The 27,509-nt window shown below is 52.0% G+C and overlaps 7 protein-coding genes across 7 annotated transcripts; 3 read left to right on the top strand and 4 right to left on the bottom strand.

Annotated features, from left to right (window-relative positions):
- Positions 1 to 5,186: 5,186 nt before the first annotated feature.
- On the top strand, positions 5,187 to 7,364 carry M431DRAFT_86884 (hypothetical protein; the record flags this gene model as incomplete). Its single annotated transcript, XM_024923731.1, has 6 exons — positions 5,187 to 5,852; positions 5,922 to 6,036; positions 6,121 to 6,452; positions 6,520 to 6,805; positions 6,921 to 7,151; positions 7,207 to 7,364. 6 exons carry the CDS (start codon positions 5,187 to 5,189, stop codon positions 7,362 to 7,364), a joined length of 1,788 nt encoding a protein of 595 aa, XP_024773815.1.
- A 186-nt stretch (positions 7,365 to 7,550) lies between these two features.
- M431DRAFT_450927 (hypothetical protein) lies at positions 7,551 to 9,701 on the bottom strand. The gene is made up of 4 exons (XM_024915262.1): positions 9,586 to 9,701; positions 9,353 to 9,493; positions 7,828 to 9,297; positions 7,551 to 7,765 (listed from the first exon to the last, which is right to left on the bottom strand). The coding sequence occupies exons 2-4, from the start codon at positions 9,454 to 9,456 to the stop codon at positions 7,582 to 7,584; spliced, it is 1,758 nt and encodes a 585-aa protein (XP_024773816.1). The 5' UTR covers positions 9,457 to 9,493; positions 9,586 to 9,701; the 3' UTR covers positions 7,551 to 7,581.
- Positions 9,702 to 11,452: 1,751 nt separating this feature from the next.
- M431DRAFT_451112 (hypothetical protein) lies at positions 11,453 to 12,276 on the top strand. Its single transcript, XM_024915267.1, has 2 exons — positions 11,453 to 12,076; positions 12,128 to 12,276. The coding sequence occupies exon 1, from the start codon at positions 11,671 to 11,673 to the stop codon at positions 12,073 to 12,075; it is 405 nt and encodes a 134-aa protein (XP_024773817.1). The 5' UTR covers positions 11,453 to 11,670; the 3' UTR covers position 12,076; positions 12,128 to 12,276.
- Positions 12,277 to 15,129: 2,853 nt separating this feature from the next.
- M431DRAFT_86397 (hypothetical protein) lies at positions 15,130 to 17,151 on the top strand (the record flags this gene model as incomplete). The annotated part of the gene is made up of 1 exon (XM_024923674.1): positions 15,130 to 17,151. The coding sequence occupies one exon, from the start codon at positions 15,130 to 15,132 to the stop codon at positions 17,149 to 17,151; it is 2,022 nt and encodes a 673-aa protein (XP_024773818.1).
- A 1,747-nt stretch (positions 17,152 to 18,898) lies between these two features.
- Positions 18,899 to 19,954, bottom strand: M431DRAFT_6377 (hypothetical protein; the record flags this gene model as incomplete). The annotated part of the gene is made up of 1 exon (XM_024921646.1): positions 18,899 to 19,954. The coding sequence occupies one exon, from the start codon at positions 19,952 to 19,954 to the stop codon at positions 18,899 to 18,901; it is 1,056 nt and encodes a 351-aa protein (XP_024773819.1).
- Positions 19,955 to 22,617: 2,663 nt separating this feature from the next.
- Positions 22,618 to 24,593, bottom strand: M431DRAFT_87749 (hypothetical protein; the record flags this gene model as incomplete). Its single annotated transcript, XM_024923830.1, has 3 exons — positions 22,618 to 23,544; positions 23,605 to 24,252; positions 24,492 to 24,593. The coding sequence occupies 3 exons, from the start codon at positions 24,591 to 24,593 to the stop codon at positions 22,618 to 22,620; spliced, it is 1,677 nt and encodes a 558-aa protein (XP_024773820.1).
- Positions 24,594 to 26,569: 1,976 nt separating this feature from the next.
- On the bottom strand, positions 26,570 to 27,385 carry M431DRAFT_6379 (hypothetical protein; the record flags this gene model as incomplete). Its single annotated transcript, XM_024921647.1, has 1 exon — positions 26,570 to 27,385. One exon carries the CDS (start codon positions 27,383 to 27,385, stop codon positions 26,570 to 26,572), a length of 816 nt encoding a protein of 271 aa, XP_024773821.1.
- Between the last annotated feature and the right edge of the window lie 124 nt (positions 27,386 to 27,509).

The following is a 27,509-nucleotide window of genomic DNA, read 5'->3' on the forward strand; positions in this document are numbered from 1 at the left end:
TCAGGAACCCCAGCGCGCACATCTCGGAGACGGCCCACTCCCTGCGTCGCTATTTTTGATCCATGGATGTCAAATAGGGTCCGCCTGGTGGGACACACGGTCCTGCTCAGGGGTGCGTTAATGGGCCATGATGCTCACATTTGTGCGCCATGATTCGGAGAGAAAAAAAAAGTCGTGGTTGCACTAGGTGACTAGGCGTGGACTAGGCAGCTGAGCAGCAAATGAGCAGCAGCCCGTGGCCTCTGCCGCGTTCCTGCCGTACTGTAAGTCTGTAACTGCAGCACAGTACATGACTGTATCTACTCCGTACTCCCGCTCCATCAATCCATCTCTATGATGCATGTTGTCGGTGTACCAGAGCGGTAGGAGGTACAAGGCGAAGCTTGAAGGGCGAGGTGGTGGCTTGTTCCATGGCTGGCACAAAAATAAGCATTTGACGGATTCACACGCCCGCAGTGCAAATGACGCCATGAGGACCAGAACAGGTACAGTATTTTCTATGTTGCTGAAATATCCAAGTACATACATGTAGCTGTTGGTACGCTGGACTGGTTACCTCCCGAAGTCCTTACAGTATGGAGGTTGGATGGAGGTATATTACGCCGTCCAGCACTACGAAATTGCTGAGCTGACATTGAATGGATTACTTGGTTGGTAGTAATAATATCTGCCCTAGATCAATGCATGCTGGGCTCGCGCTCGGCATCCGTATTCCGTATGTCGTACCTACCAGACAGACAGTTCATCCGCTCGTACAGGTCCGGTAGGTGCAAGACAATACGGACGTGCATTGTTCGCAATCCCAAGGTAAAACCGTCCCAGGGGCCTGGCAGCATGTACATGTAACCTCAGGTGCCCCCGTGCAGGGCCTCGTCCAGCCAGTACCTGCTTCCAGAGCTGTGCCACGTTCCTTCTGGCAGCTCCTCAGGCGCAATCAGGGTCCAGCTGAAGCAGCCCCGTACCTGTTGGAACATGGCATGTACATGTACCCATGACCAGCCGTGTACTTACGCCAAAAATGCACCCCGCCTGGTCAGGAGATTCCCTGGTCGGGCCTTAAAATCAGGATCTCCCTCATTCTCCGCCTGCTGCACCTCCCAACGTCAGCCCCCGGCCCTCACACAACATGGTGCGCAGATTTGCATCTTGAACATACGAGGCCCTAATGAAATACGTGCCAGACCCTGCCGGGGCTTGTACGCGCACTGATGCTCAGATCAAAGGGGGCTGATGCTGGCACTTAGTCCGTGGAAATTCTAGAAAGAAAAGGAGATTAATACCCACGGCCTGCGCCAATCTGGCTGGTTATTTTTCATCTTCCTTGCGAACTCTTTTGTTCTGATTGAGTTGAGATCCAAGCGTGCAACTACTAACCGAAGGTAGTATTGCTCGGTACTCACTACCACCAGCGCCGCTCGCCAGGATCCATGCCCTTCGAGAAGACGAAGCGCCGGGGTTGCTGTTGCAAGCTCACCACTCGAGCGCAAAGGCATCGTATCACAGCCTCAACACGTGGGCTGTCCCCTCCCAGCACTGCACTGCCATTGCCAATATTATTTATAAAAACATATATTCCATACACGGAGTACAAGTATGCACAAGCACCCCATAAGTGCTTTCGCGCCGGCACAGCGACAAGACGGCTAGTCGGATAGAGGCTTTGAAAACCCCAGAGAGTGCGCGGCCTGTGCCGTATATCCTTCTTGGTATCCTTCTTGGACTCCCTTCAAAAGGGACAGTTGACAGAACATCGTCGTACTCGTATGTCGTGACGATCATGTTCGTATTTCTCAAGCCCTTTTGACGTCGACGCGTGGCTCAGTCACTTGATTTACATGTCTTCTCGCCACTACGACCGGTAGCACGGTGCCGATTGCAGGAAAACCTTCAGGGTCGCATCGCCGGCCTCCGTATTCAACAAGCTCCGACATTCAATATTCGTCCTACCTGAGCGCCAAGTACCGGGGGGAGAGACCAGGAGCCACTGTTACGAGTATTTCCAAAAGGACTCTCAAACTGAGCAATTTTTCCCTCCCTCCATTTCATAAAAATAAAGGGGCGTATGTTTTTCTCCTCGCTCTTTTTTCCTTAAACTGCCTCCCCCTCAACAAACGGAACAAAAGTAAGGTAAACGTCAGGTCTGCGCCACAAAACGTGATGGGGTTCTGCGCCCAAGCCATCAAACCTTGCCCTGATTATTAAGAACGTGCGGAGCCTCTGATTCGCGGATCGTGCGCCCTTTGTTGAAGCTGTGTGTTGCTGACAGCCAGGCGTCAATCTTATCCTGAGCACACCCCGCCTAGTACATACTGTACTTGATGCTATTTATACCGTTGCTCTCTATGCCAGATGAGGTGAGATGGATGTAAACAACAAAAGAAGGTGGTTGGCTTAAAATACACATTTAGAGCCGCATTGGAAGAAGGAAGAAAAACAACAAATCGTCCTCCAGCAGTCGCGATTGGGCTATATTCCGCGCTTCCCAAGTGGAAACCCGCCCCGACAACAAATAACTGGGAAACATGAAACTATGCTACCCGGCAACTGGAGACTAAACCTGAACTCAATCCGCGCGCACTGGTCCATGGACGCGGTTCCAGATAATCCGATTAGCTGGCGCGGAGAACAAATTGCCTCAGACTAGAGCGACGAAATCTCTGGCAATGTTTTCATTTGCACAAGCAAAGAGCTAATCTAATAGGGCGGTGCCTGCGCGCTACTCTAGTCGTAAGTCCGGCTTTTGCTAACAAGTTTTCCGCCGCCTTTTTTTTGTGCTGGGGGCTCCAGCAATTTCAGGCGCAGCGAAAAAACCATAGGATCAGAGAAGAGAGGCAAAAAAAAGCTGCAACGCCCGTGGAGGAGACGCGTACGACTAGTGGTTGACACCAATGGGAGGCATAATCACCATTCGTCCTTATCCACCGAATAAGCTACAGCAAAAGAGCTGTCCTCAAAAACAGAGAGCAGCGCCAAAGCATTTCCCCCTTCTCCACCCTTTAAAAAACAAAAACATCCCACATCCCTCTACTGTTAATTACTGTACATACATACATGCTGCATCTGCCTCCACGGCCCAGGATACTGGGAATCACAAGCCAGACCCACATCTCGAAAATTGCCTAATTCGGTGGAACCACCTTTCGGCGTCCAATCGACGGTGCAGCGCGTAAACGAGAAAAAACCCAACGGGATTTAATCCTCGCTCGCCAAAAAAGAGAAATATGAGAAGTCGCATAGCGAATCTGGCGTGTTCTTAAACTTCAACCTGCAACTTCGTCTTTAGCGCCTAACAAAAAAAACAGCCCTTTAAGCACGAGATACTCCAGATGTTTTATCTGTCTTGCTCCGCATTTTCTCTGCTTGCCTCGTTCTCTCTTGGTACCTATGAGCTGGTGGAGACTTACAAAGAAGAGAATCCCGGCTAAAACAGAAACGCGCTTTATCATTGCTGCCTTTCCGTCCTATCACAAGATCAAAAGCCGCTGCTGCAGCAAGGAAAAAAGTAGCGTCCCCCTGGCCCCCAAACCTAAACATACCGTACTAGCATGGACACCTCTTAGCCACCCGCTGTAAGCGATTCGAAACCGCCCTTTCAACAAAAACACGTACTGTAGCTCAAAGTCCCAGTCCTTCTTCGTTTTCTCTTTGTTTTTCCGCAAGCTGTACACTAACTACTGCAGCCCCGCAACGTCACGAGTGCAGGCGTACTAGGCAGATAGTATATGAAAATGAGAAAACAAATGTCCTGATCCACACAAGCTTGCCTGCCTTAGTAGCTGCCTTACCTATCTCGCCTTACCTGTAAACGCTCCCCTCTCTCTTCCCCCCCACCCCGTATCAAACAGAGGAGGGCAGGCAGATCGTAGATCGACAAATCTGACGCCGGAACAACGCAAATCAGGATTCACTTTATCCCAAAGGCCCCAAAAAAACAAAAACTCACCCCGACCAATCCGGTTTCCAAAACAGTATAGCGGCCCTCTCTAAGACTCGGAGCTAGAGAAAGTAGCACCACATACTCTTACACCTTAGCTCTTTGGCAGGGAGACAAAGTAGCAAAAGCAGTAGTAGTAGCAAGCCAGCAAGGACCGTATTAAGTCGTAAACGTTGCCCAAGTCCGTAGTAGTCACCGGCTTTTACCTTTTTTTTTTAAAAAGCCTTCTGCCCAACACCCTCTTTTTAAGTAGATCGTTCGCCCCCCCCCGGTTCTCGGCCGTATTTCTTGGTTGGAAAAAAAACTGTTTCCCTCGTAACAGAGTTTTCTCTTCTCTCTCACCCTCTCTCCAGCCGTCACTGTTTCGTTTCTTTTCGTTTCTTGTTTTAATCGATTCATCATCATGTTGGACGTGTCACTCATCAGCGCCCGGAAGCGTTTCATGTCAACTCTATTCAACGTGGCCACCGATTGAGCGAGCTCTCTCACCCCACGGATAGCCTGCTGGACTTGTCCCCATCGCGCTCGAAACAGAGTTTATCAGGGGAGGAAAAGAGCTTGGAAACTCCCCAATTGGTGCCCGCAGTCATAAATCAGACAGCTGAGTAGCTGGAAATCCCATAGGACAAGATTTCGGCCGTTTTTCATCACCATCAGATTCACCATATCGTCGTCTGCCCCGCGATCCAAAGTCGAGGAGGAGCATCTGGCCACGCCTCGCCAATCCGCCCATTCAACCCGCCCCAACGCTCCCACAGGCCATCCGAGCACTCTGCTGGACACAACAGGCCACATCCGGGCCAAAATGAGTTTATTCGGCTTTGCCCTCTCCATGGATTCGCACAATCGTCCCATTGGAGACGTCCGGAGAGTCTCGCGGGGAGTCACCTGACATTCGCGCTAATGGCCCAAGTCCTGGTCGGTGGTCAAAATCGGTGAAAGACAAGGCTATTATTGGTCAGAAGAGAGGGGGTCCACAGGCGGATTGACCAATCAAGTCCCCAGCTTCCACCGAGAATGCACATCCGATGGTGGTGTAAGTCGCAGGACGAACCCAGAGTCCCCTTGGATGCCAAATCTATAATTCTCTTGTGTCAGGCAGAGTTCCTGAAGCAGACAAATCTTACACAAAAGACCTGGGACATTGGGCATCTTCACCTTATCGTCCATCTGACAGGAAGCCACCTGCTTCAATTCGTCCTGGTAGCTAGGCAAGGTCCCACTGCATCCCGTGACTTACACGGATATCAACATGGATTTCCCTCGGGACATGACCCGGATGGAACTTGAAAACCCCCGTCTCTCCCCTTCCCCGGAGCTAGAGGAGCTCTTCCACCAGGTCTTCGACTGGCAAGCGTACTCCGGGGACGCTAAGACATCTGATCCTTCTTCCCATCACCATCTCCGCAAGCAATCCCTTAGCAGGATCATCACCGACATCCCATCCTTCATTAGAGACCTTACTCTTGAGTCCGATAGGGATTTCTTCGACATGCCTTCGTACTCGTCTGACGATGGACTCACGTCTGACTACTCGGCCGGTCAGACCCCTCCGGACCTGGTCCAGGGTGGTGGCAGCACCTCGCCCTCTGACCACTCGGGGTCCTCTCCCTTCCTAGAGCCACTAGACGATGGCCACTACCACCCGGAGGCTTCCCTCAGGGAGGTTCAGGCTCAGGACGATGAGTGGACCTACCCTCAGACCGACCCTTCCAAGGGCATGGTCCAAGGTTACCCCCATCACCTTCAAGGTCTAGAAGATCGCCTCAGAAGGGCCGTCGACCAGTCCTCAAAGCTGAAGCGTCGACGATCTGGCAATGACCTAGAGAAGAGGCAACGGCAGTTGGTAGACCCCGGCCAGACGGCAGACGTCCGCAAGAGTGGAGCCTGCCTGCCATGCCGTGTGTCTAAGACCCGAGTAAGAAGTCACTGTACCTCCCAGGTCCCCCAATTGAATGACAGGAAAGCTGAGATTATCCTCTTCCAGTGCCATGATAGTGGAGTCTGCCCAACGTGCAGGAAGGCGTTCCCAGACCATTCTCACCTGGCCTGCACTCGCGCCACACCATCCACGTTTTGGCCCGTAATGGGCAAGATCCCCGGTATGTGGCGCACGGCACAATGCAAATTGTGCATCATTTGAGCAAGCCGTTGGTTCAGGGTACTGACTGTGCATTTTTGTGTAGATGTTTGGTCCACCAATCCCAAAGATGAGGAGCAACTTTGCTCCGGCCCCCGGTTTTACACCGGAAAGCCCCGAGAGATCTCGGTCTTCTTTACCCCAGACACCAGCCTGCCGGCTCTGCGCGCCACGGTCCAGGCCTACCGGTCGCAGGGGGGCTCCGAGGAGACGGGCAGCCTGACAAAGGCCGACTTCCCTCGAGACTGCGTTCCGAGCCACCAGCTTCTGCAGAGATGGGTTGAGAACCAGATCCAGACAGAGCAAAAGTCCGACTTTCAGCAAGCAGTCCAGAGCTTCGTGTTTGCATACTCGGAAGAGGGCTGGGGACTTCCCAAGGTATGACCCAATGAAAAAAAAAAGGCCCTTTGTGACCTGTCATCACCGAGCTAACCGTATCTCGCAGCATGACCTCGTCAATAAAGTCCACAGAATGAACTGCTTCTTCCGCATTTGGAAAGCAAGATCTTTCTGGTGCTTGGATCCAACCAACAAGCTCACCACTCTCCCACTGTCTGTCCAGGCTCAGCTGAGGAACATTGCCCGACGAGCCATTTACTCACTGGAGCATGACATTCTCAAGGAGATGGACGAGTGCATTGCGCAGCAACTCCCAACAAAGACGCAAGATAGAATCGCCATCTGGGCGAGTATGTGGCTGCTCATCCTCATGTACCGAGAGCTCCTCCAGGGTTTCAAGACCCATATCGGCCGCCTTGCGAGCAGCAAGAGCGAGTCTGCTCAAAACAGTAAGTAGCCCCAAAGCAGGATAAAGAAGAGAGATGAAGCAAATGAAATGAGCCTGAGCACGAGTACTAACAAACTTGCTAGTTGCCATCCAGGGACAGATCTATAAGCGTCTCGCAGACAGCTTCTTCCCGCTCTTGGTGGTGTTTTACCACTACCAATTCCGAACAAAGAAAAGCCTGGAGCTGTCACTGGACTGGCTCAAGTCTCCCACTTACCCTGCTGCGGCATGCCATAGCAGAGCAATCCGCGAGGCTGCCCAGCACCTTCTCGACGCTCGCAAAGACCACTGTAAGTTTCTGCTCGATGCCATGTCATTGTGAAACCATGCTAACATCTGTATCAGATCAGAAACTGCAGTCTTCAAAGAGCGAGATTGATCAACTGCTGTGCGTCTTCGTGGTGAACCACGAGCTGAAGAAGATGAACGCCAGGAAGCGCCCTTCCAAGGCTAAGTCCTCAAAGCACACAGTTGAGGACGACTGTGATGATGATGCCGAGTAAATGTTTTACTCTTTCTAAAAACATGCTTCATGAGTTACGACTTGATGACAACCGAGAATGCAAATGGAACGAATGACTAGGAAACGAAAAAAAATCGGCGTCACTGCTTTGGTGTTCGGGGGAGGGTTTACGGGTTCATGTTTTTTCTTTTGTTTGTTTTGTTTGTCTTGATTTTGCTCACCTGGACAAAAATTGAAAATTAGACAGTATGAATGAATCATGATTGAATGACTATTTGTGTTGAGATCGTCTTGGTGGCCTTTGCATTGACTTTAGCCGCAGAGTTGACATGGTCGATGAGATCCTCCTTGTTGATACGTCTGGCAACTTCGCTAGCTAAGCCAATCTTCAACGAAACTTTGTCCTTCTTGCCCTCTCTGTGTTCGACGCGTGACTCGAAGCTGTGTACGGTTAGGCTTTTGGTCATGTAAAAGTCAATGCAGGTTTGGGTTTGAAACTTTACCTGATAGCGTCGATTACTTGGCCCGCTTGCTTCGGCATGACAGGGAAGATGGTGGCTAGGACACTTGCGACGGCACCAAGGTACTGGGCCCAGAAAGACGAATCGACACCCCTGTCATCAAGTATACCCTGTAGGCCTTTGTGTAGTTGGGCATCAAGAGGCCCGAGGTTGCCTCCCCATCTCGCGGCGACGCCAAGGCCAAGGAGCGCGCGGACAAGATGAGTCAGGCCGGGGCAGTCGGTGTCGCGAGAGACAGCATCGTGGACGGCAAAAGCAGTATTGGAGTCTGCGTCATGGCCGTGGCGGTTCCAGATCTCTCTAATGAAGAGCATGCCCGCACCGGTATTGAAGATGGTGGGGAGGCGGGCGTGGGCGAAGTCCGACGGAAGAGATTCTGATAGTTTTCCCAGAATGGCTTCAAAAACTTCTTTTTCACCATCTCGTACATTGGCCAGGACATCAAGAGGGTTACTCTCTCTAATTTCTTGGGGAAGCTTCATCATCAAAGCGCCTTGTCGATTGGACCCTCCGCAGAAGGTGACCCAGCCAAGGTATGGAACAGCTTCGATGAAAGCCTCGACGACGGTGACAATGGCAGGGAACTGCTGTCTGCGCCTCTTGGACAAGCCAAAGATCTTACCATCGTAGTTTTGGTTCATGTGCAGCATTCTGGTTGTCTCCTTGAACCGCGAGCCACGAACAGCATAGGTGTTGGATGACGAGATGGGGTAGGGACTGATAGGGTCGTCATGCATCAGCATGCTGCCGTAGCCGCGGAACCCGCCACCGCACATGTAAACATCGACGAGAACCTCTTCTCCTGTCTCGTTTGCAGCCTTGATGGCTTGTAGAGCGGAAAACTTGGAGCATAGTTCGGCGTATAATTCCCGGAAGCCATCCCTTAGGTTAGCCGTCTCGGCAGCGCGCACATGCTCGGGATTCTCTTGTAGCACACGCATTAGCTTTGCGGCACCATAAGGCAGGCTCCCTCCGGCACGAGCTGCCTCTATTTCGTAGTCTTGAGTACTAGTGTCCACCCAAGTCATCTGCACGCTTCCGCCCCCAAGGTCAAGGAACAGAGCACCGCCAGGAACACCCCCGAGGCCACTCCTCGATCCCATGACGGCGCCAAGTAGTGTCTCGACGGGAGGATCAAGGATGGAAACACTCAGTCCTCCAGTGGCCTTTGCGATAGCATCTAGCATCTCAGGGGCGTTGACGGCCCGCCGCATGGCCTCAGTAGCCAGCATCATGATATGTTGGGGAGGGACATCATGAGAGACAGCAAGGTGATGAAAGCGTGCTATGGCAGAAGACACCGCTTCTATGGTTGCGGTAGGGAAAACAGGCCCGGAGGGGGACGGTGTCAGGGCATCAAACAGCGAGATGGCCTCTCTTGCAGAGTAGACCGGGGTGAGAAGACGAGCACGAGGAGGTGCCAGGGAAGTGATGCTGAAGCGAATGCCATTGCTAGTGTCATTGTCAGTGCCAGCAGTTCAACCAGAAGAGCTCCCAGGCGACTAACCTGCCCATGTCAACGACGGCGTACAGGTGGTTCTGCTCGTCTGGCCGCCATTGGGGGAGCTTCTGGGACAGATTGTCCAGCGTCACGGTGTTGGCGGCTGGCATGATGTAATGGCGTCCGCCTTGTTTTCGTAGTCCGAGTCTGATGGCGTCTCCCCGTCAGCCAGTCGGTCAGGAGAAAAAAAAGATAACAAAAAAAAAAAAAATCAAATCACATCGAATCACAATACGTACAGGTGGCAATACGAGCGCTAGCCTCGAGATACCTGTCACAAACCGACAGCGATGCACGATCTGGGTCGATCGGTCTGAGGCCCGAATGCGACGGGATTTTGGGTTGGCAAATGTTGGTTGGAAAAAAAATCCATGCTGGCGTGGGGTTTCAGTGGATAGTAGCGGACGGATCCGAATCTCCGACGCCTAGAACGGGTACCTAGCAGAAGGGCACGCGAGACGGGCCTAGGGAGATCTCGAATCTGGAGCTTCGAAACGCTAAGTCGACGGCTAGAGTTCTTGGGTTTGCAAGAGGATGAGAAACGAAGTTTTCTGGCAAGCTCTTTTTTTTGCAAAGTCGGGGGAGAGGCATAGATGCCCAACAAGACCCCCACCATATATGTATTCGCAGCAAAGCTCATGCACTTCATCTGACATCTGGCGAATAACCCACAGCCCTCGCAGCCTCGACCAATCGATGCCGCCATTCACCTTGTACACAGAGGCATACGTGGAACAGCGTCGTCCTGTCCATGCTGCCGCCCTACATATACCGTACATATACTCGCAGTGCCTAGTACGAGTAGAGTATCTCGTAATTTCGTGATGCTGCTTCTGCCCGTTGCCCCATTCTCCCATTCCTACCTCCTGTGCATGCGCACATACTCTTGCATACATACATTATCCCCCTCCGTACATCTGCTTGCTTGTTTGCTTGCCTGCTGGTTTGCTTGTCTCTGACTCTGGCTTTGATCGTGGCCTTTCCCCAGTGTAAAAGCATGACCTTGACTCACGCCTGTCCGTCTGCCGCAATATGACGAATAACTGTGGAGCGGCATCTGCGAGGTTGTCACCGGGCGGACGCGGCTGACCTCGTTCCGACGAGACTGATTGGTACGAGGCCACCACCAAAAGTCGAGGATGGGGAGGACGAGCAGCCCCCTTTGAGCTTGACAGACAGGTCCGATGTGAGTTGGATGCACATGTCGGTCGATGGCATCATCTGGGATTAGTGTGCTCAATTCCCCCAGCAGCGTGCATAATCGCAGTGCATCGTGTCTGAGGCTGGCTCGTACAATTCATCTCCCATATTGTGTACGTGTAATCGGTACGTGTACGTGCATGCTGTCTTAGTAGGGAGAGCTTGTCAGCGACTGCAATACCATGACTCTCAGGCACAAAGCACGAGTAGTATAATAGAGGGCTTGAGACACGTACCACGCATGCCTACATGTCGGCCAAGCACATGTATGGGGCTTCTCAGCACCTGTAGGAGCTTGTTGTAAACCACCTCGCCTGCACCTGTAGCAGCAGCAGCAAGTTGCTATTCGCCCGGCTTCGTGGCCCTAGATGCCGCCTGCGCTGGGGGTTACATGAGACAATGCACTCGGGAGTTGTTATTCGAAAGTGGGAATGAGCAAGCACTCTTCCCCATCTGTGGAAATGGGTCGATTCGAAAAGAGCGTTTTCAGCCCTGGAGACACAGGCCGTGTGTAGTCTCGAGTCCTGCCAATGACACGGATCCTATTCCCCCACATTGCCGGAAAGCAAAGCCGCCTCGCAAAGGTGGTGTCGCTTGGAGTCTGCTGTACAAGTCCTCGGAAGGCATGCACAAGTTGGGTATGTGCGTTGTTCGCGCCCACATGTCCATGCCTACATATGCGTGCTGATGACCCCTCAACGGCAGCATCAGCGCGCACGCTGCAACCAAACCGGTGAGGAGGAGCAGAATATGCGAAGGAGTAGGGTAGGCCAAGGTTCAGGTTGATTATCTTGATAAAGGATGGATCATCTTCGGTTGGATATAGTCATTCCTGGTAGTACTAGCGGTATATAAGAAAAGAAAGAATAGATAGGCAGCTCATTAGGTGGCTTATGAAAGAACTGGCATGGTTGTTGACTTTCCGCTTTGAGAAGAGGGTGATGGGCAATATGGCGCGCTGTTTTCTCGCCCAACCCGGCCGTACTCGGGAGGTGACTCTTGTTGACTGCTGCCCAAGGACCAAAGGGTACCAAGATGGCGTGTGTCTGTCTACTCGTACATCTACTGGCAAAGATATGAACAGAACTGGGAGCCAGCACTGCTCAAGTAATAAAGAATAGTTCATGGACAATAGCCTAGTGCTCCTGGTTCATCACATCACATTAGTTGGATCACTTGCTGTGACTCTGACGACGCCTTGTTCTCTTCAAGCTCTTTTCCGGTTTATCACAGGCACTTTGTTTCCGTATTCCCGTACCATGGAGGCAAGGCCCCTCATTAGCCTATCCGAAGCCGCTCTTTTCAACGTATCAGGGAGGGCTGGAGGGCTCCTTGTCACTGCCCAATGGCTCGCCACATGTCTGGCACGGCCTCATTGGAGCATCGGGAGCTCGACGTGCGTGCTTCTGACTGGCAGCGATATGCTCCAATCATGGGTGGGCCGGCCGTACCCGCAGTGTCTCTCACTTCCATTGTATCGTACATGGTCGATATTCGCCGAAGCTCTTGCATGGCGGCTGCGACTCTAAGGTGAGGATCCCGAGTTCCCGTCTTAAAGCAAACGTTAATTTCCAGTGTCAGTGTCAATGTCAGTGTCAGCGTCAGTGATAGTCAATGACAATGGCAATGGCAGTTCTTATCAGTCAATCATCTCCTTGGCCACATCATCAATCGACGACATCAGTCGACTTGATCCCGTCCAATCAGCATTTGTGTTGTGCTCCCGTTGGCTATCGGCCGAATGCCATCCCCTCGCTTGCTTGCTTAACTGATAGCAAAGCCCCGCTTTTATGATGCACATGTTTTCCCCTCAGACGCGTTTAGACGCGTTCTTTTCGCGAAATTGCACTTTAGCGCGCTGAGCCCAGAATTTTTCAAGCTCATTGTCCTCGCACAGCGCACAGCCCATGGGCCATTCTGCAACGACAAGTGATCAATCGCAAAGCTGTCGTGGCTGCTATGTCATGGGTGAGAAAAAAGACTGTCATTTTTCTCATTTGCCCCCTTCTTTTCATAGATACGGGCGCAGCACTTGTACATCTGCGCTGGCAATGGGAAGCAAGGCTGCATGCCTGCTTGTGTGGTCTTACAAGCGCCTCCTGTCTCAACAGCCGCGTGGTCTCGTACATGGAATTAGTATTGCCAAGGTGTGCACACGTGGGATGAGTGCTGAGATGAAAAACATTAGTCCAAGTTGCAAGTAAATCAGCAGACCAGATATAGTTGTAGAATTCCTTCACAGTGCGGCCGTGTCCGGACTCTGTGCTTCAATATCCACTTCCAGGACCCTCGAGACGAAAGTTCTAGCCCCCGTACGGAGCAATCCGCGCACTTTATCTTGTCCTGCTTTTCCCCTGATGCCGGTAAGGCTTCCGAGCCGTGCCATTGCTAGACTTCTGCGGTCCTACTAGCAATCTTCTCCCGACCTGCTAGAGCAAGGGAAGGGAGGGGCTGCAGAAACAGACGCAAGAGGCTTCGGAAGGGAAAATCTCGGTCCTTTTCAAGTTGGTCAAGCTTTTTGGTGGCATCCAACTTTTTGGCAGCCAAGCTCCACCCGCTCGACTTTCGTAGACTTCTCGCCGCACTGTCTGCAATGTGTGACCAACCAAGATCAGCTCCATGCGGGCGTGTGTGCGAGTGCTCGCCAGGACGGTGATAGTGACAGCGGACGAGCCCTAGTAGAAGCAAGCCGTCAAATGTCCCACCCCTGGCAGAACACACATGACACGAATGAGGAGGCACCGTGGCCGGCTTCAAGACGCTTCAAGACGAGCCGTCCCCTTTTGCGCTAGACCTGACCTGTCGCTCTCACGCCACGAAGGAAAGCGAGAGGGAATATGCCACATGGGCCATCTGGTACGCTGGCACCTCTTGAGGAGCGTTGTCGAGGTTGTGAGCGGTGGGAATAGCACGTTCAAGTGCGAAGTAGTAGCACTAGGAATTAGCTCAGGTCTTTGGATGTCCGTACTCGTACCTGGTGCTCGTTTACAACCCCAAGGGGTAATGGGCGTGGTCCTTGGGATTCACGGTTGTGGTCGACATATCGTCAACGTGCCATGCCCTTGTACTGTAGATCTGGACTCGTACGAGTACTGTCTCCTTGTTTCTTCCCGTACATTGAAACATCTGTATTGTTGTAGCATTGTAGTCTATCCTCCGTGCTCCGGGATCTGAGTCGGCCTCTCCGTTTAACCGCATGGTTCAATGCGCTGAACGCTGAGACAGAACCAGCAAAGACAAGCATCTCGACCGTGTACACACCAACCTGTCAATTGATCCTCCAATTTCAGGGTCAATCAGGGTCTCTTCGCCTCCTAATCCTTCTCGAGGCCCTGACTGCTCTCCTTACCAGTGCCCGGCGCAAGAGACTGGAGCCGACGGTGGCATCGCATCCGTTGGGCCCAGAAATCGCCGGTACGACTTTCGGGGGGCGTGCGTCTGAATCGCCATACAAGTACATGTACCCTGGTGGACGAAGTCGAGGGTTCGAGTTTTTAGCTCAGTTGAGATGTATCGCACGCAGCAGCGCCAGTACCTGTACACGCTGCACCGGAGGCCGAAGTTGCGGGCTGCAAGTACCGGTACCGCAGACGACGCTTTCAGAGGGCCCGCGCCACCCGCAGCTTGGCTCCAGCAGGGGCCCGCCTCCGCTGGACGGAGGGCTCGCAGTGGCTGTTTTTGGCTCTGGGCTGCCCTGTCCGTGGCCCGTCTAGCGGCCCCGTTAGTGGCCTGCGCTGGCCGATGCACTCTGCTTGCGCTTGCACTCCCCACTGCCCTACATACAAACCCAGCACCACCCTGTCGCCCGCTTCTCTCCCCCGTTTCTTCTCCATTCCAGTCACTTTGCGCCGTTGCCTCTGAGCCCGCGATCCCACCCGTGGGGAGAGGCTGAGTCTGTGATTGCGAACAGCTGCATCGCTCTCGCCAGCTGCTGGACCGCCAGCCTTTGCGCCTCAGATCGCCCGTGGACGACTTGAAAGATTCCTTGGATCCGGAACCCCCTTGCCTCGCTTCACCGCACCCGCCAGAGCCAGGACAGAACCATTACCCACACCGCGGCGACCAGGGAAAAAGGGACCCAAAGCCCAATCTCGCGCGCCTCCTCAGTCGCGACGACGTTCGCATCAGTTACATGAGTGTTTAAGACTGCTCGACGAAGCTCTTCCTGCCAGACCCGCGCCGCTCTCTCGGGCGCATCCGCAATCAAGGCGCATCCGCTCGTGGACGCTTCAGACAAAACAACAATTGCTGCGCTTTTTCGCCCAACGTATATTTTCGACGCTGTCTGGTCGCGCGACGCCCGTTGCGCAGGACAATCAAAGGAGGAACAAGAGAAGCAGAAGGACAGAAATAGAAAGAAAACATTGGACAAAACAAGACAAACCATAACATAACAAACCAAAGCGGGACTTGCCAGAGGCGCCATTCCGACCTTTTCAAGACATCACAATCACGCTTCGCACCATTATTGACTCAGTTGGCGCGGCATCGTACATTTAGCGCTGCCTCTCCTCCCTTTCCAACGCTCTCCGTGCTCGCATACCTCGACGCCAACTGCCGCAATGCCTCCCTTGCAATCTCTCATGGCGCCTAGGACACGGGGGTCTCGCAAGGCTGCTCGAGGTCCTAAAACCCCAGAGCCCTTCGCGACGACTGACATTCGACCCCCTTCTCCTCCGCGACCGCGATTTCGACTTAGGCGACGTGCTCCCTCGTCCAACCTCAAGGCTCCCACCCAGCAATTCCTCGCGTCCGTCGCGACAGCAGACGTACCCATTCCAAGCATCGAAGAGCCTCGTCTCCTCGACGAAGACATGGTGGATACGCTCAGCACCAGCTTCCCTCAATTCAACCCTTATCACTTATTCCCCGACGATGGCGACTTGCATCGCGGAAGAACCTCTTCACCCCCCAAGACTCCCGCTCCTCACTCCGTCCCCTCGCTATCGCCAAAGCGATTTCCCAATTGGTCGCTCGACCAGGCCTACAGCTGCCTTGAGTCGAGCCCAGAATGCGACAGTCGGCCGTCAACGGCGCAGTCGACGCAGACAAGCAGCTCGCTCTTTAGCCGCTATTCTCTGAATTCAGACAACCTGAGTCAGTACAGCATTGATGCCGACGACGACGTCGACCTGCTCGGTTCCTCGTCAATTGAAGACGGTAGCAAAACCATCAAACCCGTTCGCGCTCCCGCCGCGTCCAGCAGGCGCTCGCGCAAAGCTCCGTGGACCAGGTCAATGAGCCAACACCTCTGGTCCGTGTACATGACCTATCTACAAGATCCCCACGTCACTCCGTTTCACGTTGCCAAGAGCGGCATTCCTCCTCAGGGAGTATGTATGCGCGTCGCCAGGGAAGCAAAGCGGAGTTGGAAGGGCCCCAAGTCAAAGTCTAAGCAGACCGATCACAGCGGAAGCGCGACGCCCACCGTTGAAGCTGCGCCGACGTCTTACGTGCAGTGGCCGCACAGCTGCGCAGCGACTCGCGCTCACCTGCGAGAGCTCTGCAAAGCCAGCGCGACCAGTGCTGCACGCAATCAACACTACATGGGCCGCAATCCTACGCCTTTCGGCAGGACAGCCAATCGCGTCTGGAACCGCCGAATGGCACCAAGCCGTTCCCAGTCCGCCTTCTCTGGAAATGACATGGCCCTGTCCCTGGCGGTCAGCACATGCGAATCGATGCAGCCTCATGGACCGCTGGCCCAGCTTACCGGATCTCAAGATCAGCAGCCATCCATGGAGCTTTTCGCACCGCCGTCACTGATAGAAGCCGCTGCCCCTGTGTCAGGCTCGGGAGCTGCCGGTGCGGACATTACCCGGCTGGGCTCCCCCTTCGTCGCTAGAAGCTACGGTCCCAGCGCTTCCAATTCGCTTGCAGACGGCTTCGGTATGAGCCTAGAGCCACAGGGACCAATAAGCAGTTCTGTGGGGACTCGAAGGCGTAGCCTAGGCTCGCCGGCTCGACTCAGTAACAACAGCCGGGGCAGCAATCAGAAGCGCAGATCCAAGCAGTCTGCTGCCGTCGAACCCAGGAGGAAGCGTCCTAGTCTCGGCTCGGACTTTTGGGTTGATCCATCCAACAATGGGGCTTCGACTCAAGCCACGCCCTCGGCCGAGTTCAGCTCCACCGCCTCGACCCAACGGGATGCACTTTTCATTCCCCGGACCAACTTGCAGGAGCTCTTTGAAGCATCTCATCCTCGTGCCGCCTCCCCGCCCCCATCATCTTCCCCTTCTGGAGAGACTGAGAAACCCGGCGCGGCCACAATTGCACCTCAAGGAGCTTCAGGTCTAAGTTCAAGCCTAGGTCCGAGCCTGGGCCCGAGCCTCGCTCCTCCTCTCGCCGACGCACCCCTCAGACTCGGTTCTCCATTCTCTGCTGCCAAGGCAAGCTTCTCCTTCCCGGGCCGGCGATCAAACAGCATCTCCGCCATCGACTTTAGTATCATTCGCAGGCCATTTGCCACTGTTCAGCAGCCCATCGAGTCCGAAAGCACGTCCCCAAAGTCATCTTTACGAAGCCGCCTCGCTTACATCGACGAGCGACTCAAGGATTTCCGCCGCCGCGACCACCCTCGCCGGCGGTCACAATCGCCTGTCTAATAACGTTGCTTCATTTCCCGGTTTCCCCTCCTCTCACGTAGGAGATGTTATTACCTTTGCCGCTCTCCAATTCTTCGAGAAAAATGAAGAACCTTCTTTTCGTTTTACGATACTCCCGATGCTACATCCACGACCAGTATACGAATTGCATCTTAAGCCTTTCTGCTTAAGACCGCACCGCATGTCCATCTAGACGGCAACAAATTTGCTTTTTGTTTTTCTCTCTCGGAACAGCATACGCCTCCGTCTCTCATTTTGCAAGTTTTTTTTTTGAATCAAGTCTTTTGGTTTTCCTTATGATACCCGATATATATATCAACCACTATATATCAGAGTACCGATATCTCGACAACAATCTGTTCACATCTCAAATCAACAAAACCCCCTTATTCAACAAGGGGCGACATTTGCAACGAAATATATACCACACACGCTCATTTTAACGAATTCACTCTTTGACGAAATCAATGCTTTCTTTTATTCGATATGAAGCACCCACCATTGGAAGATACTCCTTTTTAAAACATTTTCGGACCACAGCGCTGTTTTTTGTTTTGTTGTTATATTTATGTTTGCCGAAATTGCTTCCATGGAAATATGACGTTATGATTGAACGTACGGGATACTGAAACCCGATGTGAAACAGTACCGGAGCAGTTTCTCCCACCCCACCCCACAAAAGTGTTGGCTATTTTTGTTTACTTCTTTTATATTGCGTCATTTGCAAAGCGACTGGATGGGACGAATGTCCACCTCTTCATCTTCTTTTCTTTTTCTTCTGGACTCTTGATTACTCATTTTCCGGTGTTTTAATGTCGATTTCTGATTTTGCTTGAAATCTTGATGGAAAAAAATGGACTAGGAGGACATTGATGTACATGGCAGAGTTTATCCCTCCAAAGGGGAATGCTAGCTGGTGTTTACTCTTTTATTTTCTACTTTACTTTTCTTGAGAGGGAGGTTTATACAGCTTTTGAGCCGAGTCTGATGATTTTTCTCTTCTTCTGTTAGCTTTCAAGCTTGATGATATATGATATAGCACGTTCAAAAAAATGAGAAAAATACTTTTTAGTAAATACTACTATATCTACATTTCCCTAGTAACTATTATTATATTTATATTTCTTTAGTAACTGCTGTCATACTTATATAGAAATAAATAATCGTTCACACTAGAGTAAACAAAAGCCATCGCAACAAATTGATATCAATAGTACTAAAGAAGAGTACCAACTTGCTCTGGTCATTAAAACCTCTCTAAACCGCCGGACTGTCTATAGGATATAATATTTCAACATGAAAGCGTAAAAACCCAGAACCCATCATTTTTCATAAATCTACCCATTGATACTCCGGGATATAATTTCCCCATGTGCCCATAATTCCAAAACCGAAGAGCAAAAATAGAACAAAAGAAAAAACAAAGAAACCATTTGAATCAGCTTTCTCAGCCTCGAGCTGGCCCGCATCAAAGTCTCCGATTGGCAAGGCGCATAAAACAAAAATAAACCTCAGCTGAGCCTTGCCTCAATATGACCTGTTCAATGGCACCATACCACTGCCGGTCCACCCAATCATCTGAAACCTGAAGTGCCGAGTTGTTTCAGAGTCAACTCCCCATTCAGCCGAACGCCCTTGTAGGCGAATGGTACGTTGCACCCCATTGCGGAAGGAGGGGAAAAAAACCACAAAAAAAGTCGATGTGAAAAAAAGCCATGCTCAATGTGACCAAATCGTGGCACGCGTATTAGGAAAACTTTGACATGATCGAGCTCGCTATTGAGTGTGGGATGCTTGGCGGTTTCTCCTCGTCGTCTCTGTGGCTGTTTCGCGAGAAGAGGGACCTTGGCGGATTGTTGCTGCTGTCTTGTCGCCTATGCCTCCATCTCGGCCTGGGGAGATCCGGTGCGCTCATCGCTCTGCTTGGTGCCCTGACAACAGCATGAGGACAAAGGCCTTCGCCAACAGCTGACCTGTGAGAATGAAAGGAGCACTCACGAAACCCAAACAGCCGTTTGTTGTTGCACAGCTTGTTGGCTGAGATGCGGAGCTGCGGGTTCTTGAGCTGAACGTCGTGGCCGGACTCCTTCATGTTTTCCATATGCTGAGTGTAATCGGCGGAGAATTCGGGCAGCGACTGGAAAAGCGCCTGAAACTGCATGGGATAAGATGTTGCCAAATCTTGGTCAGAAAACTTGGGCTGCCCGCCTACAGCCAGGCAAAAGGCAACCATGGCAACAGCCCAGCGGCGGAGGCGTATCGACGGTCCTGTTTCACATTCGGTGTAAAGATATGCCACCAACTTGGGTGGGACATCCCAATCGTATTTGAGATATAGGTCTTGGATGGCGTCTATGGAAGCATCCTGTAGATAACCAAGAGAGAGCTGCGAGGCGAAGAGGTGAAGATGAATGATTGCCCAGTGGATATCGAGAGACTCCTTCTCGCCCTTCTTCTGTGCTGAAGTGATGACGTCGTCGAGGTATACGCTGAAGGTGTCTGGAGAATGTACCCACTCGACGAACAGACCAAACATGGCGGGCGATTCGCTAGGAAGCCATAATGAGACTGTTTGTGAATGAAAGGGATCCTCGATACGCTCTTGGAAAAATGGGGAGACATCGCAGAGTAGCTGGCAGTTGACTTTGAAACGGCGCTTCTTGGGGCCAATGAGGATGGTTGTCAACCCAGAATTATCCTGTTCGGGCTCGGGTGTCGGTGGTAATTCCTTGTCGAGGGTCATCCGGCTTATAGTCGAGATCCGCCGACTGGTTCTCGTGTCTGGTCTCAAGGTATTATTCATGATGTTGATTCGGGTTGCCTTGATGTAACGGGGTTGAGTCGATTAGTAGAAGTCTGAATAGTGTTGTAGATGGCAGCTCAGATGCCTCAATGTAAAAGTGAAAAGAAAAAAAAGAGTGTAGGATTAGAGATGCCGAAAGGGGGGGTGTCCAATCCAATAAGCATCAGTAAGCTCGTTCCGAGCTCGCACTGGTGTGGGTGGAAACGTTTTATTGAAGATATCGAGTCGAAGCGAAAGGAAGCGATGCAATGCAATGCAATGCTCCGGCTTGGTGAAGGCTGCTACTATAAACAGATCGGGTGCGAACCAGTCGTCAAACACAAGCATCGACACATGTCTCATGAATGAAAACACGCATCGGATGACAGGCGGATTGTATGAAACACTATATATCCCCAGCTTTCGAAAACAAAAAAAGACAAATCTCGGTGATGGCCGTCTGCCCTACAACTCCCCAAGTATACCAAACGGCAGGGCCATCGTGTAACGGTGACAATGCTGAGAAGATGATGACCCCCCCTCCAGGGGTGGCCAGCGTATGTGCGTATGTGCGTGCGTGCGCGCGTGTGTGCGTCCGTGACCAGAGTCGACACAGGCTGGCCTCTTGCCCCCCCGGTTTGGGAATTTCCAGCTTAGGTGGGTGTCAGGCTGACCATTAGTCCAAGGTGTTTTGTTAGCGAGGCTCAAACGGCTCTGCTAATTAACACTTCGCGGCACGATTTCTTGCAATATTGGTCACACAGGGCGAGGGTGGTCGATTTGGGGCGGCAGGGCCATGGTGAGATCCGCCGGGATCCTCCACCTGTCCCAGGAGCTGAGCATCGTCCTTACGGACTCCATCTGTTTCAACACCTCAAACGCAGAGGGCCGCTGCCGCTAGAGAAGCCAGAGGCACCAGCTGGCGTGTGCTCAAGTCGCATCCACGTCACCCTGTGTCTGAATCGTTCTTCACACTCTTCAGCCCGTCTGAGCAGGCTCGAGCTTGACGCGGCATTTGTCAAAGGTCGACCTTGGCGCCGCGCACCGCAATTCTGTTTGTTCGGTTCGTCTCTCTCTGGCCTGGCTTCGTATTACCCACCCCCCTGCTCCTCGTTTTGCATCAGGGCAGCCCGTTTCGGGTCCCCTCTGGAGGCTAGGAAGAATAGACTTTCACAAGGCATAAGGCAAAGTCAGGTGCGTGCAACGATGCAATCTTAAACCTGGGCAGTAATTGGTTAGCAAACGTCAAGAGACCGTTGGATGGGGGCCAGCCTTGCCGTAGCTCCGTTACCCCCCTCGAATCTATTTCCTGTCTCTGGCCACCATCTCATTTCATTTTTTTCGCTTGCCTCCGGAGTTATGGAGCGTCGGGCAATCCAAGGCGGCCGATCATGCGGGCGCGTCCAATGTAGAGCGTGCAGGCAGATTCTGAGGTAACACAGTATGACTGAAAATAAAATGAAGCACGGAAAAATAGAAACGAGGACACGGGAAGAGAGGACAAGGTGAGAGCAGGTGATCTGCACTGATCATCGAAACGGCAAGGCCCTGTACTTTAGGTACTGTGCTCCGTACCGGGTACATGTACATCATCATACCGGCCGCATAAGGCTCTCGAGCCCACTGGCGATGGGGCAGCCACCCGCTGAAGAGCTCCGACTTAGCGCCCTTCTGCCCCGAAAAGGACCCATGGATCAGCCCCCAGGACCTTCTAGAGCTCCTCTAGAGCTTCCCCTGGCCGCAACTGAAACCCCCGCAGGCGTCGGCTCTACAACCCCACCACGGCAACCCCGTAGTAGCTTCACTCGAGCTATGTACAATTCTCACATGTGCTCAACTGTGCTATTAATGGATTCACGGGTTTTGCATATGTCAAATGCTAAACAGGATCAGCAATCAAGGTTGAAATCTTTGCTTATGCCACTTGATCCAACCCCCCCGAAACATCAATGTCAAATTAAGCCGTTTGCTCATCTGTCTGTAGAGAAGGGCAAGACAAAGGCAAACGGGTAGCCTGCATCATGCACCAAGCCGCTAATATTATGCTTAACACCATCATAGCTTTACTTGTCAGCCACATCCACAACTTTTGAGCTTTGATCCAAGTCAAGTGACATCAAGGTTGAACTTTTGCTTTCATTCAAAATCATAAGCTAGCTAGCTATAGCGCTGGTATTGTGAAAATGAGATAGTCTACCTCGCCCTCTAATCAATCCCCCAATGGGCTTTTGTCCCAAGATTGCTCGCTCTCCAAACCACAAAAAGCATCTTGTGCAGATACGTGTCGTGCTCCCACCATGAATCTCGTTGCTTTAACTTCTAAAACGCCGTGCCGCCCCTTGATTGTTGAAACGGCCTCCCGAAACTAATATGCTTCAGCAGCAAAGTAACGCAAACCAATGCAAAAGAACCCATACGCCGCTACAGATGCCTTGTTAAGATCCCAAACTCCCCATATCCGGATGGAGGAATATACGTAAAAAGAAAAGTAGCAAGTGACGTTGAAAACGCTTCCAAATAGTGGCAAATTGCCAATGCTCTGCCTCGACCCCTTCTCCCCCCTCGCAAAATTCGGGTGAGGCAATAGCACGCCTCCGTGACAAACCAACAAACCGAAGCAGCGTCTTCACACTGCCCATATGATCATTGCCCCTGAATGGTGCACCCCCCTTGTCTCAAGCTGTCTAGATCCTAGCCGGGATGTCCACGTTGTCAGAATCCGTGCCCGTGCTCGTATCGTCATCAATCTGCATGGGGTCATCAGGTGTCCCTTGATATGTCCCAAGTGGAACTCCGTGAACAACTGCTGCTGGTTGGCCATATGCTGGAGGTGGTGGCCGAGGATTCGTAGACGATGCTGTAGGATCAACCAGCTCCGCAGTAGCCGAGGAGGCAGATAGTCCTCCCATCTCGGCGAGGGGGACTCTCCTACGTGGCGATTCCATAACTTGATTACTAGTTGGTCTCGCTTGCCCATCGTCGACACGGGCCTTCTTTACGGAGTGTGCTTGATCAGCATTCCAGGAGCGTTCCATATCTGCGTTGGTACGCCTCTCACGAAGGCGGATTCCATACTTCTTCCTGGTATTGCTCTGCTTGGTATTGTATCGATTCTTGATCTTGGCCAGCTCTTCTTCACGCTGGCCAGCCGGAAGCGCCTCTGCGTCTTTCCTCAAGCGACCATAACGCTCTTCAACCTCTTTCATTTCTGCATTGAATTTTGCTCGGTTCTCTGGAGTAAGCTTTGCGTAGGGGTCGTTGGTTGAGGGGCTTGCGGCCGGCGCAGAGCCAACCGATCTGCGACTTGGGGTTATGTTTGACTTAATGACAGCAGGTGCAAGGGGGGCTGGCTGATGCGGTGTCATATGATAACTCGGAGGTCCGAGGTTGTTGGATGGCTGATGCGGTGTCATCTTTTGTAATTGTTCTCTCTGTCTTAGCAATTCCAAGATGTGTGATCTGGTCTCCTCGTTGTGTTGTCCGCAAACGAAGCTCTTCGTGTGATAGGAGAGGCCACCTGGGCTTTCGAACTGACAGCCGCAATGAATGCACTCATCTACATCAATGGTTCCTACTGGCCTGGAGGTGTGGCACTTGGCCTTTTTCGAATGCTGGTTGATTGTGAATAACGCGCTTCTTGGCATATGAGTTGAGAAAAGGAGCATACTTACATAGCTAAGAGCATCTGAACTGCTGCAAGGACGATGGCATGTTGCACAATACATTATCCCGGGTGTCTGGTTCGGGTTTGGATGTGGCAGGCTCGCGACATTTCCGACTGGCATGGCAGCCGTTGGAGACTGGGAAGGAGTGGAGGGCGGCTGAAAAGTAATATTCCCGTTCCGCATAATGGGGATAGGGTGTTGGCCTTGAGGTGCTCGAGGTGGTTGCTGAGGCTGTTGTGGGGGTCCTGGGCCCATGTGTGGTGGCATCGGAGGCGGGGGGACTCCTCCATGGATTTGGTGTGGTTGTACAGGCGGAAGCGAAGTAAGCAGCGCAGATATAGATGGGATAACAGTTTCGCCTCCCTGGCCGGGTTTCTTCTTGACAACATCGTTGATGTGGTAGCCAAGGCGCTCAGCTCTAGCCAAAGCGTTGATGAGGTCCTGGGCCCCGATGGTTTCCAAACGTGTGGCCATGACCCTATCCTGGAACCGTTCACCAAGCTTGGGACCAATGAGGTCTGCGATTTCATCAAGGTCTTCACCGCGAAAATGCTTGGCGATCTCACGTTTTGAATGCCTGAGCACCTTGTCACCATTCTCTGACATAGTGCGACTTAGGACTGTAGGATTGGAGTAGTTGATTGCGGCATTCGCCTGGAGATGTAATTAGACCGTGGTTCATCCATTGTGGTGTGAGAGCAAGAGGAGGACAAAGACATATGTAACGAAAGGGATGTTATGTGTGCAAGCATGAAACCGCAGTAGAACAAAGGCTAGAAGGAAAGAGGAAGAGAGATTATATCCTCCAGCAGATACCGGGTAGCATCGAAACACTTTGGAAAAAGAAACATGACAAGACAACTGATGAGTTCAAAAGAGAGCACGCGACTTACGATAAAGCCACAGTGATAGTCTGACCCAACCAGACACTTGTGCCAATTTTCCCGAACCACCTGCCGCACCACCGAGGCATCTGTGTTCTGCACCATGTCCATGAGTCTCTCGTACTCCCTGGTCTTTTCCGCGCTTGGAGCTGTCTTTGGGGCAATGGGCCCAAACTGTTTCTGACCGGGTTGGCCTGCTGCTGCCGGCCCAGACAGCGGCGGCGAAACAAGAGGCTGGTGGTTGCGATTCGGGACAGCAGCCGGGTAGCCGTTGCTGGCATTAGTAGTTGCGTTCGTAGGACTGGGCGCAAGGTTCGATGGCACAACTCTCTGCGACGATGCTGTAGGCGCTCCTCCATGGACAGGAACTGGCGGGGTGCTGCCCGTCACGGCGTTCGCCATGGCCGGCGGCTGGCTCACGGGCCCCATGGCTCCCGCTGGCTGGTCTGCGATTTGGGCTCTAATGGTGGAAATGACGGACGCGATGCCCTCACGCGTCTCGTTCTCGTTGATGCGCGGCGAAGGTGAGGCTTCTGGATTGAGTATATCCGAAGTCACAAGGGGAGGAGAAGCCGCCATGTTCGGACACGCGCATGGGGGGATAGATAAATGGGAATGGGGGGAGGAGACAAAGAACAGCGAAAATCGAGCTAAAGAGCTGGAAGGGCAGGGAAGACGGCAGAAAAGAGGAACTTTCTTGTTATGCAGGCCCTTTTGCTTGGGAAAAATCGCCAACCAACGCACAAAAAAAACTAGTTGCCTGATAACTGGTTGTTAAAATAACGAAATCCAGCTCGGGAACCTAAAGATAGCTAACTCACCCTATGCATGTGGCTCAAAGCAGCTAAAGCTAACCTACTGTCAAACTTCACGTTTAGTTGGCAGCAGGGATAGCTGAGGAAGGAGCCAGGCTCAGCGCAGAGCGAGATCGCGGATTCGCTGCCTCTTGCATGTAATCAAATAAAAAGGAAACAAAGAGGCTAGAGGGGTGGGCCTTATAAGCTATTAGTGCCTGAGAATCCAGGCCGCGACGCGCATCGGCTCTATCTATCACTTTTTTAATTAACTCGGGCCCACTTAGAGCTATGCACTAAAGCACCCCTATTGCCATTGCAGACTGGTTTATAACAAACGAAACTTATACGAAAATAATAGGCCGGTTTGCAGTTGTTGTCACCAACAGCAAGTCGTATTGCCACCGGCTGCTAATTTCCATGGCGCCCGTTGCCAAGCAGAGAGAGCGCTTAATGCGCATACTGGACAGAGGAGAGGGAAAATGAACAAGTCGAGCATGCTCCAAGTCGAATGATCCTACCGTTGCAAAAGCAAAAAAGAGACATGTGATTCAGAATGTATGATGATATGTTACGAGTAATCTAGCAGGACAGCGGAACAAAAAGTCAAACAACCCCTGTCATGTTACAGCACAGCTCGCAGGACCCGTACTAGTTAGCACTTAGTCTGCTTAATATATACACATAGCCCGCTCCGCTGGGTCGAAATGCGACATCGTAATATAATATTACTAAAATATCCACTGCAAACACTCGCAGATAGTATCCTGTCACGGCCTTCTGCAGGGGACTTGCTGATAAATTAATTCTCCACGAGCTTTTTAGCAGTGCAACCCAATACTTTATTACAGTTAAGTACGACTCAGTATTGTAACAATCCATGCTCTCACCGTCTTACATAAGAATGGAAAGCTTAATTGTAACTGTTCATGCATGCACTATTCATTATTCATTAGCATCCTTTCCCGCAGTGTTTCACGACTCATCGTCGCATGACTCTACATGACAGGGCACTAATGCAACCAACAGAGCGTACCTCTCCGTTCTCCGTACAGGATTCTGCATACTTCTATGACATGTCATCTTCAATCATTCTTCACCGCATTACTGCGTACCTGGAAATCTTGAACCTCCATTTCATACTGCTTAGGTGCTAACTCCCTATGGATACTCGTGTGCGTGCTTAATCTTCAACTCCTCACTCTTGCATAGCTGCAAATCCATGTCGTCAGTCATAATCGTAAACCCTTCTCAGCAAAGTCCAGCAAAGTTTAGCAAAGTCCGACAAAGCCATCAACCACGGGCAAAGCACAAAGCCCCAGAAACCAGGTTTGCAGCCAGTCCAACAGCATCTTCAAGCGACTCAATCTTCTCCTTCCGAGTGCCGGCCCCAGCTTGATCCTCCTCCCTCATCGTGCCCTCCCATTCTGGTGCTTGTTTCTTGACGCTGGAGGTGTATTCATCCGCCCAAAAGGTGGCCTTCAACGCCGCTGCGTCCATTCCCCATCTCAAAGATGCTCCCTCCAAAAGAAAGTCCACTGACCTCCACCAGTCGCATCGCAGCTTGAGGGGTCGCGTGTACCGTCCCTTGCCGCGTTTGTTGAGCATCGCCCGGTGAGGCGCAGGGTATGAACCAAAGAAATCCTCTCGGGCATATCGAGGCAATGCTGGCAGTCGGGAGAGTCGCTCCATGATGATCTGCTGGCGGTGATAGACGAGATAAAAGTATCGCTGCTCCCACACATCGTCGTTCCATGTGCGCTTGCCATCTCGAGTCCTTCTCTGGAGGTATGGATATGTGGGGATCTCCGCAAGTCCAGCTTCCATGGCTTGCTTGTGATGTTCCCGCCAGGCGTGGAAACCGGCATCGCTGTGATAAATCAGCGTCTCGAAGAGAACGATGGCATCATCCAGGTCTCGCAGTAGCCGGCCCTCGTTGAGGTGGTTGTGGCAAGGTAGGTTATCCCATGGCCCAAATAGCTTCGTACAGAGGGCGTCTTGCTGGTCCCATTTGGGATTGACAGGAAGGGTTTCCATTGGAGCAAGATCCGCCGCAGGTGGAATGCTCTCCAGGGGCATCACAGTGCCTTCAGCCTCTTCCACTTTCATCTTGACGCAGAAATGATAATGAAAGCAGGTCGGATAGAGGTGCAGATATAACGCTGTAGGGATCAAGATAGAAATGGTGTTGGTGGGTGAAAATGGATACCTGCATCAACTCACATCGGATAGC

The sequence above is a fragment of the Trichoderma harzianum genome (genome assembly GCF_003025095.1).
Source record: "Trichoderma harzianum CBS 226.95 unplaced genomic scaffold M431scaffold_7, whole genome shotgun sequence".
NCBI lineage: Eukaryota > Fungi > Ascomycota > Sordariomycetes > Hypocreales > Hypocreaceae > Trichoderma > Trichoderma harzianum.

Coding starts and splice junctions, on each gene's coding strand:
- M431DRAFT_450927 (XM_024915262.1), bottom strand. CDS start 9,456: ATGCCAGCCGCCAACACCGTGACGCTGGACAATCTGTCCCAGAAGCTC. Junction 9,298..9,352: donor GCCGTCGTTGACATGGGCAG/GTTAGTCGCCTG, acceptor CAATGACACTAG/CAATGGCATTCGCTTCAGCA. Junction 7,766..7,827: donor CAAGTAATCGACGCTATCAG/GTAAAGTTTCAA, acceptor AACCGTACACAG/CTTCGAGTCACGCGTCGAAC.
- M431DRAFT_451112 (XM_024915267.1), top strand. CDS start 11,671: ATGGACAATAGCCTAGTGCTCCTGGTTCATCACATCACATTAGTTGGA.